Source organism: Eschrichtius robustus, chromosome 3 (genome assembly GCF_028021215.1).
Source record: "Eschrichtius robustus isolate mEscRob2 chromosome 3, mEscRob2.pri, whole genome shotgun sequence".
Lineage (NCBI taxonomy): Eukaryota > Metazoa > Chordata > Mammalia > Artiodactyla > Eschrichtiidae > Eschrichtius > Eschrichtius robustus.
In genome coordinates, this window is record NC_090826.1 from 97439934 (window position 1) to 97450189 (window position 10256).

The 10256-nt window shown below is 55.5% G+C and overlaps 1 protein-coding gene across 1 annotated transcript; it reads right to left on the reverse strand.

Moving 5' to 3' along the window:
- Nucleotides 1–713: 713 nt before the first annotated feature.
- KCNA2 (potassium voltage-gated channel subfamily A member 2) lies at nucleotides 714–2213 on the reverse strand. The gene has a single exon (XM_068538121.1). The coding sequence runs from the start codon at nucleotides 2211–2213 to the stop codon at nucleotides 714–716; it is 1500 nt and encodes a 499-aa protein (XP_068394222.1).
- Nucleotides 2214–10256: the final 8043 nt, after the last annotated feature.

Here is a 10256-nt window from a genome sequence, read left to right on the forward strand (position 1 = left end):
CCCTTGGTTTGTTAGCTTCTCCCCGTAGGGCTAAGGGAGCAAATGTGAAACTTGACAACTCACATTCGGTCATCCTAACTGTCCCTCCCCTGGGCTTCCCTCACATCGACACTGCAGAGAAAAAACCAAATGCAGTATTTTCCGTTATGAAACACAAGCCTCCGGAGCGTCTGCTTGGCAACTGCAATTCACAAACCCCCAGCCTGTGACACAGAAAGTAATTCCAACACACAGCACTGTGTGTTCTTTTCAATGCAAAAATGGGAAAGACCTTTCGAATAATTAGCAGAACTTTAAAGCTAAGCTACCGTGGTTTTCCTCTGTGAAGGGGGAGGTAGGCTCAAGTGGGGTGGTGGGGGGAATTGCATCTCCGAGATGCCGTGTGCATTTCATTAGGAAGAAAAGGTGACACTGATGTGGTGGGTTCTGTATTTGCTATGAGGTGGCCTCAATGTGTCCTTCTGAAATCCTGGCTTCCATAGGTGACTCCCATCTTTGGAAACCCCTAAGCCGGTGATGAAGATTTGCATGAAAGCCATGGATACATATTCTGTGTTCTAAATCAAAAATCAAAAGATCAAAAGTCACTTGCACGACTATTGCTTTCCATGCAGAACCAGATACACACTGTAGAACACACTGACTACAATGCAGGCTATTATGCAATATCTGCATTAGTTCCATTGAGCTGTGAGTATGTTAATAGGGTTCAATCAGACATCAGTTAACATTTTGGTAATATTCACATAGTTTGTATTAGCCAAAGTGCAGTTGGCTGTTTTCAAGTTTTCCTCTCTAAAGTCCTCGTTACTGTTGTTTACCCCCTCCTGGATCTCCATGTAGTCAGACTTACTAATGGTAGAGGCACTTCTACTTTTCTTTAGGTCAGGGGAGGATGGGATCTTTGGACAGCTCGTCACTTGCAAGTACTGGGCCTGTTCCTCTCCCTCTGTCTCCCGGTGGTAGAAGTAGTTGAAATTGGACACTATGACGGGGACAGGTAAGGCAATGGTTAACACACCTGCAATTGCACATAGAGAACCCACGATCTTTCCCCCAATAGTAGTTGGAACCATGTCTCCATAGCCTACAGTTGTCATGGAGACGACTGCCCACCAGAAGGCATCCGGGATGCTCGGGAATTGGGACTCTCGCTCATCGGCCTCTGCGAAATAGACAGCACTAGAGAAAAGGATGACCCCGATGAAGAGGAAGAATATCAGGAGGCCCAATTCTCTCATGCTGGCTTTGAGGGTCTGACCTAGAATCTGAAGACCTTTGGAGTGTCTGGACAACTTGAAAATCCTAAAGACTCTTACCAACCGGATGACTCGAAGGATGGCCAGTGACATGGCCTGCTGGCCCTGCTGAGCATCTTCTGGCTTCTCAGCCAGCTCTGTTCCCAGGGTGATGAAGTAGGGGATGATGGCTACAATATCAATGATGTTCATGATGTTGGTGAAGAAGCCGGCTTTGCTGGGACAGGCAAAGAACCTCACCAAGAACTCAAAGGAGAACCAGATGATGCAGAGGGTCTCTACAATGAAGAAAGGGTCGGTGAAGGAAGTGGACTGCTGGTACCCGATGGTGCTATTGGAATAGGTATGGAAGGTCACTCCACTGCCATGCATGTCTTCATTCTCATCCCGGAATATGGGCAACGTCTCCAGGCAGAAGCTGACGATGGAGATCAAGATCACCATGACAGATACAATAGCTATAATCCTGGCAGGCCCTGAGCTCTCTGGGTATTCAAAGAGAAGCCACACCTGTCTCTGAAATTCATTTTCGGGTAGAGGACGCTCTTCCTCTTTGATGTAGCCTTCATCTTCCCGAAACATCTCCATTGCTTCTTCTCCCAGCTCATAAAACCGAATTTCTTCAGAGAATATATCTAAGGGCACATTCACGGGTCGTCTCAACCGGCCCCCAGACTGGTAGTAGTACAAAATGGCATCAAAGCTTGGGCGGTTCCGATCGAAAAAGTACTCATTCCGGAGAGGGTCAAAGTATCTCATCCGCTTCTTTGGGTCCCCTAAGAGGGTCTCTGGAAACTGGGCTAAGGTCTTTAGCTGGGTCTCAAACCGCAGCCCTGAGATGTTGATCACCACCCTCTCACAGCATTCGTGGTCTGCTTCTGGGTCATAGGTGTCCTGCGGGTGCCCAGGGAGGGCAGCGGCCTCATCCACTGGGTCTCCGGTGGCTACTGTCATAATTGGAACCAAGAGAAGCGCCTCTCGCTACGCCTTCTAGCTGCCTGGAGGCAGGGAGCTCAGGGTGCTGCTTACGGCCCCAGGAAACACAGCAGCATTGGCCTGCGCTCCTGCAGGGGAGCCCCCAGGTCTCTCTGAGAGCCAGAGAGATAGCCCCGCTTGGCTGAAAGACAGAGGCGGTTAAGGACATAAGACCACTCAGCATTGGCAACTCGACCTGGGTTGCTGCTTTTTCTCTCTCATCTCTCAGCCAAGAAGCTCAAAAATATGACCACCACCACAAAAAAGTAAGATTTATGTTCACCTTGTAGCCTGGCTGGGGATGAGAGGGGAGCAGGTGGTGGTCTCTCAAGAAAGCTCTGGAATGCCCTGCACTGGGGGTAGGTGGCTGGTACAGGTCCCTCTGCACTGCACAGGCTTCATGGAGGACAGCCCCATACCAGAGGCTGGAAGGGAACCTTCTCCCAGGCAGTGAACTAATGTCTTGCAGATACCTGCACCCTGGGAGGTATTTGCAGTGGTGGACCTTGGGCCTGGGTCTCTCTCATTGCCCACACCCCAATGACTCTACACATGGCTGTTATTAAACAATAGATTGATTTACCTGGCAAGGCAGGAATCTGCAGCTCTCTTCCTTGCAGAACTGATCCGATGCTGCAGGAATCCTAGATACACAAACAGGCAGCCTGATTCCCCATCACGTCTTCTCACTTGAGCTAGAAATAATGGTGAGTCATTCTGGGCAGGAGGGTAGGCTCCAGGTCCTGGAGGTGAGCTCCAGGGCTGGGCTGGGCTGGAGGGGCAGTGGGATGCCTGGTCAAGGGCACGCAGGACTCGAGGACAGCCGAGATTGGGTCTGGAGCCTTTGAAAGGAAGGAGGCAAGATGCAATGCTCAGCAAAAGCCAGAGTCCTCCTGGCTGTCCTCAGGAGGTGTGACGTTGCCTGGAAAAAACAAGGTGGAATCAGGGCTTTTGGGCAGCTGGTGCCAAGATTTAGGAGGGCGCTGGCAGCTTCTCTTCCATGCCCACCTTGCATTCTGGTGTCACACCTGAGAACTATCCCTCAGCCTCCCAGCCTCCTCTGGGCAGGCTTACATCAGTTGGAAGCATGTTCTCCCAGGGAACAAGCCTTCAGACTTGGCTGGGCCTGTCTCCTCCAGGGGCCTCCCCGGGCTGAGCCAGATGCCCCATTGGTCCTCTGCAGCCATCAGGAGGGACTCTGCACAAAGCCTCCCACCCCCAGGTCAGGACACAGCATCTCCCAAGGGGAGGGCTTCCTACACTGCAGCCTGACTTCCAGCTCTGACCTCTGCAGTCCTGGGAGAAGAAGGGCTCCTCCCCGCTCTGGCCCCCCAACACACACACTCCTTCAGAGCTCATTTAGGGAGACTCCTCACACAGAAAGGTCGATCTCCAAAAGCTGGCTGGCTTGGTCCCAGGACTTACTCTCCCTCAGGGATCCCTAAACTGCAGGCCTCCCTCCGGGCGCGGTGGCATTTGAACTGGGCAGGCGCTCGACCACCGATTTCTCCCCAAGAGAAAATCCCTCACGTCTTCTCCTCGGCAGTGAGCGCAGAACCAAGGCTCAGTCAGCCTGGCTTCGAGGCGGCTTGGCAGCAGCGAGAAGGGGGAACCTGGAGGAAGCCGGCTTCCGGGCTGGCCCCCTGCCGGCCCAATCCTGCCGACCCCAGGGCGGGGAGGGGTCCGGGGCCGCTCCCCATCGCCCCGGGCTCCGGCCGGGATTCCGCCAGGCGCGCTCCGCGCTCGGCTCCGCGCGAGTGGATCAGACCCACCAGCTGGCCGCGGCAGTCAGCGCCACCTTAACCCCCTCCTGCCCGATCCGGAGGGGGCTCGAGCGGCGGGCCCGAGCGCAGCCCAGCTCTTTTGCCCCCAGGATCCGAGGGAGCTCCTAGGCTCGATCTCCTTCGGAAAACACTGGAACCTAAACTCTGGGGGTGGGGAGTAGGCTGCTGCCCCAGATCTTGGCTTGCTCCTAAGAGCGGGGTCACCCCGGCAGCCCACGGCCCCAGGGAGGCGGAAAAGCCCTTCTCTGCCGAAAAGCCGTTTTCATTCCGAGCCGGAGGGGGGAACGCTGCCCGGCCGTCGCAAGTGATATGGGTCCTACCAACCGGCTCTATTTACCAGACATGGTTATGCTGTCACTGCACTTCCCATCACCCACCAGCTCCTCTCTGCGCCCCCCGCCCCGCGCCCCGCATTGCCCGGAGGGTCCCCGAGCCCGTTCCGTGTTCTCTCCTTCCGCTGGACACCAGCCCCCTTCGCCCGCCCCGGCCCGGGCCGGCAGCCATGGTCGGCACGGACTCGCCCGCCCTGGACTCAGCCCGAGCCCGCCGCGCTGCAGGCTGCGCCGCCCGGTGCCCCGCAGCCCCTCTGGGCGCCGCAGCCCAGGCAGGGGGAGGCAGCACGCGCAGCCGAGCGCCCCGACACCCATTTACCCTTCCCGATGGGCACCCGGAGCCTCCATGTTTCTGGGTGACCAGAAGCGCCGGCGGAACCGCGGCGGCGGCGGCGGGATGCGGGCGGCCAGCCGGGAGCCGGCTCTGCAGTCCCGCCGGCGGCGCGTAAGGAGAGCCCGGCCGCCGCCCGCAGCCGCACCGCGCCACGCAGCGCCGCACCTGGCCGCCAGCGAACTCGAATTAAAGGGGCCGGCGGGGGCCCGAGCCGGCGAGGCGAGGCGCGCCGCCCGCCGCCGCCACCACCGGGCTGTCCTCTCAGTGGGGGCCCCGGGCCTCGGCCCCCTCCCCGGGAGGAAAGCACCCCATCCCTTGGCAGAGCTCAGCTTACTAACCAGAACCTCGTGGAGGGCTGAGCTGGGTGCTGCCAGGGCCGGGGCACCGGGGGCAGAAGTTGAGGAGCGGTCATGAGAGACTCCTGCCAACAGTAAGAAGTAGCCAAGGAGGAAACAATCAGTAGCAGCTCTCCCAGGCCCGAGAAGGGATCCAGCCCCGTGGGAAATGTGTTGCTATTCTTATGATGCTGCCAGACAGAATCTGCAGACCCCCTCCTTGCCCTCTAGCGCCGCCTCGCCCCCTCCTCCAGCTCTGCCTCCCACCCGCCTCTTACCCAGCCAAAGCTTTGGCTTCGCAGAGGGGAATGCAGCAGGTGCGGGCCGCAGTATGGCAGAAACTCGCTGCTGTGTTCGTCCCCACCGGGACGAGCCGCAGGAACCGGCAGAACTGCAGCGCTGGCTCTCTGGACTCCCTCCCGCAGAGCCGGGGCAGGGAAGGCTGGGGGACGTGCAGCTGCCCCAGGGAAGCGCCAGCTCCTCACAAAATGGGCCCCTCACAGACCTCACAAAGCCAGCTGGCCCACGGGGCTCTGGAATTGGGAATGCAGCTCACGGCACACCGGGGTGGGTGATGGAAGATGCCCTTTGCTTCTGGAAGAATGTGTGGGAAGCCCTGTCTGCCCTCTGCTCAGATGGTGGATCTGAGAGGGCCCAGGGTGCTCTTGGGAGCCCCGTGACAGCCCCAAGCCCCTGCCAGTTCTGGTCTCCTGTCTGAATTGCTGTTCCAAACAGCGGTTCCTTGAGCCCAAACTGCAGCAGACACGGAGCCCTGTGTGCAGAGGACCTCTAGCCCCAGGGAGGCTGCTGCTGGGCCCTCCTTGCTCAGAGAACCCTCCTCTTTAGGCCTGTAGCTCCTGATGGAAGCTCTGAGAGCCCACAGGGTCCGGGTCTGTGGGATTCAAGTGTTTCATCAAGGTAGTATTCAAGGTATGGTTTAAGACTGGGGGCCTAACCAGAGCTGCAGGGGGACAGTGACCTCAGTGAGCTCTGGGAATGACAGATGACTACCAGGCAGGACTGGTTTGGTTTAGGGCCTCATAGAAGCTGGACTGGCAGTGTCCCAACCTGAGTGTGACCTGGGTGTTTTGGAACCAGCCAGGCTGGGACTTAAACCCCTGCCAGGTCCTAAGCAAGTTCATTCATGTCTTTGGACCTCAGTTTCCTCATCTGCAAAATGAGGATACTTCACAGGCTGTTGTGAGGGTTAAACTGTTTATGATGCAAAGAGTTTAGCCCCCAGCAGACACTCCGCAAATGATGGTTTCTCCACTCTGCTTCCCTAGGAAACTCCCCTCCTAACTCCCAGCTTCCTGCTTAGCTTTTGGCTCTTTCTCTAAGTGCCCAGTCACCAGGTTCTCTCTGCTTCTCAGTCTGCCCACCCCTCCTTCACCAAACTATCCTCCAGAACTCTGCTTCACACTCCTTCTAGAGGCTTCCCCCGACCAGCCCCCAGGGCTCTCTTCCTCCTTCTTGCCACATAGGGTCTTTCTGTCAATTAAAGCACAACAGTCTTATCCATTTCATCATGTCCATATATTTTCTTGGACCTCCTCTGTTGAAAAGAAAGCCGTGGACAGAGAAAAGTTCTCAAGGGAGAATTAATGTGCTCATTGGTGACATATGCTTAACATGTGTCACTGTGCCAAACACCTCTAGCCCAGTGGGACGTGTAATCCTCACAGCTCGAGGAGGTGATTTCTACATCAGCACCATCGCAGAGAAAAGGAAGCTGAGGCAGAGAGATGAAGCAACCTGCCCAAGGCCACCGAGTGGTGGCTCTGGGACTTGAATGAGGTCTTGACACACCTGTAACCCTCACAGTCCCTGCTCAGGTAGAATGAGCAGCCTTTAAATTTCCTTTCCTTCTCTGGGATTTTCCTCTGACCCTCCTTCCAACTGATTGGCCTCAGGGTCATGGCATCCTACCTCTCCCCTTTAAAGTCTGATCTAAGTGTGAACAACAGCCAAAAAGAAATTAACCAGAGAAGGAAAGAAATTAACCAGAGAAGGAAAGAAATTAACCAAAGAAGGAAATTTAAAAAAGAAGCGTAAGAGTTGTTCAGGGCTCTACCTCTGTGGCTCCCGCTCTGAAAGGTGTCACTTGGTTTGGTAATGCTGTGTGAGAAAAACAACGGGGCCCAATTCTTACCCCTGACACTTGCTAGCTGTGTGAACTTGAGCAAGTTATTTCAACTCTGAGCCTCAGTTTCCGATCTGTCTGTAGGACAGCAAAATGACTTCGCAGGGGTGGGGGGTAAGGATTAAATGAATTATGGAGTGGACAGCCAGCTAGCTTAACCTAGGTGTTTAAGGTCACCATTTCCCATTTTGGCCACGAAAGATCAGCTGGAGTGCCCCTTGATGCCCTCCCTGGGGCAGGTCAAACCCCAAAGACCACTCCCTGCCCCTTCAGTCCAGTTTTCTGCTTGGGAGCCAGGTCCTGCTTTCATCAGAGGGAAAGACTGGTGACCGTCACAGCGAGTGACCGGCCCCCGCCCAGCACAGGGAAGGTGTCGTTTCCTGCCCTCCAAGACTACAGCCATTGAAGGGAGGACTTTTTGACGGTGCGTCCATGGCCACACCGACCCCCATCCCCACCCAAGCACCACAGGGACAGGAGGGAGGGGCTTAGTTTTTTCCACCACAATTTATGAACATAGGGGCCTCTAGAGGGGTCACTCCCAGAGGACCAGCTCTCCCTCCTTGCATGACTGCCACCTCTGCTGATGCTTGCTGTAAAATGGGGATACTTCACAGGCTGTTGGGAGGGTTAGCCCACGAACCCACCCACCCACCATGGCAGCACAGCCCCTGCTAGCCCACCAGAAGCAGGGCAGGAAAGCATGGAATGTGAGCCCAGGCACTGGGTTGACAGCTCTCCACGGACCATTTGATTTAATCCTTGCCACCAGCCAGTGGGAAAGGTGCCATTATCTCCATTTTACAAATGCAGATACTGAAGCTCGGAGAAGGCAAGTCGCTGTCCAGGGTAATTTAGCCGGTAAGTGGTGAGGCTAGGATGGAACTGGACTGTCTGATTCCACAAATCACCATTCCATTCTGCTGCTTGCTTCCACTGTTAGCAGAGTGGCAGGCCTCTGGGCTCACTTCCTGGTCTCAGGAACGTGGATTCAATCCAGCAGAACTTGCAGAGCCTCAGGGCATATCAGCATGTCCTGTGGAGGTTGCCCAACCCAACGGGAGGTCTGTTTTAGAGGCGGGTTGGTGCTGATGGTGATGAACTCTTCACACCGAGGGAGTCGGGGCTGTGGTGCATATGATTCAGGACCTGAAGGCTCTGCCCTATGCCCTGTGTTGGAGCAGCTCTAGTGATTCTTCTCTCATCTGCAAGACCCAGGGCTCAGCATCCCTCACCTTGGCCAAGGGATATACAGCACAGAGCATCGGACCAGGGCTGTAGTCTTAGCATGCAGAGCTGTGTGACCCAAGGCCACTCACTTGACCTTTCTGTGCCACAGTTTACTTGTAAAATAGGAAGGATAACATTTCCCGCCCCCACTCCCTTTGTTTCATAGGGTTTAAAGAGAAAGAGGGAGGAAGGAAGGAAGGAAACTAACATTCACTGTTAGTGTGTGTTACAATCTCATTTGTTAGGATCAAAGAGAAGAATATGTGTGGACACACTTGGAAAAGCCAAAAGCCTGATCCACGTGGAAGAGTCCACTGTTCTTGTGATTGTCGTCACTGCTGTCGTGACTGTGCCCTGCCAGTGTGCGTCATGCCTGACGTCTGAGGACTTCCCCCGGAAGCACAGTGAGCATCATTGCAGCCCCCTACTTATCTGAGAACTGCCTCCTACACATCTCCTAAGGTGGTCAAGGGCTGCCTCCTGCAGGAAGCCTTCTGAGATTAACTCCTGCTGCCTCCAAGGAACTCCTGTATGGAGGCCTGGGCCTTGGTTCCTGTCCTGAATTAGCTGCTATGCACTCATCCCACCGTCCTGCAAATCTTGGCCAAATAGAAGAGTACATTAAGGAATGGTTGAAGGGGGTGGGCCTTCCCTCATCTTTTGGAGCCACTCCCCTGTGTCAGGCACTATGCTGGTTGTCTCACAATCAGGCCCCTGCTGTTAACACCCAAAGGCAGAATAGCATAGTGGTTGAAGCACAGCTGTCGGTGCTGGCAGGTCCAGGGCCTGACCCCAGGCCTGGCACCTTTTGGCTCTGTGACTTGGTTCCTCACCTCATATTTCTTTTGAGTGATTGGAATGTAAAGCAATTAGAACAGTGCCTGTGCCCTAGCAAACACTAAGCATTAGCCGCCAGCAGACCATCCTCTCAGCACGGTCACCATGGTCTTCTCTATTAGGAACGGAAGTGGGAGAAGTTTATGATGAACTGTGAGAGCAGACGCCTTCTGTGTCCTAGGCCACATCCCCTGGACCACCTATAACTTTAGCTGCCCGTGGAGGAAGTTCGGCTTCTGGGCATGCAGGCAGTGTCCCCCGCCTCAACCACAGCGTCTCTGGGCTCTTCTGATGCAGGACTGTTTCTGTGGCCAGGGTGGCTCACTCAGGCTGCCCAGCGTGGCCTGGATGTTGGGAGAGGCAACTCTGAATGCCCTGACACCCCGTCTGTAAGAGGGACAGTTCACATTCTCCAGCCGGCACCGCATATGGCTGCCATCTGTACCGAGTCCCGGTGGCGCACAGAGGAAACCAGCTCAATCCCGTGAGCCAGCTGGCCCGGGTCAGATCAAGGTCCGGAGCAAGGATGCTCCCTGGGGCTGCTCATGGCTGGCTCCCGCGGTGCTCTGTCTTCAGCCCAGGCCTGTCTCCACGGCTGCAGGCTCATCAGCCCCGCTTCACAGGCCTGCTTCTCCCTCTCATTCTCCTTGCTGGGAGTGGACACCTTTTACCCTGTTGCCCAAACTAGAAACCTGGCGGTCCTTATCAGCTCTCTTTGCTTCCCCCCACCCTGACATCACCCACAGCCAATGCATCACTTGGCCTTGGCATCTGTTCACTTTTCTCTGACTCCCTCTCCCTCTCCTGCTACCCTGGTTTAAGCCACCTGCAGGCATAGTCTGGGCCACTGCAGCCTTTCCTGGTGCCCTGCCTTTAGACTAGCTTCCGCCTCTCTTCTCCCACCACGGTTGTCATGCTTATCCTCCTAAAGCGCAAATCCAATCATGTCACTTACTTCTTAACTCCTCTTTGGCTCCCTATTGCTATGGCTCCTGCTTTGGCTCCCTAAACTGCATGACCTAAAAGG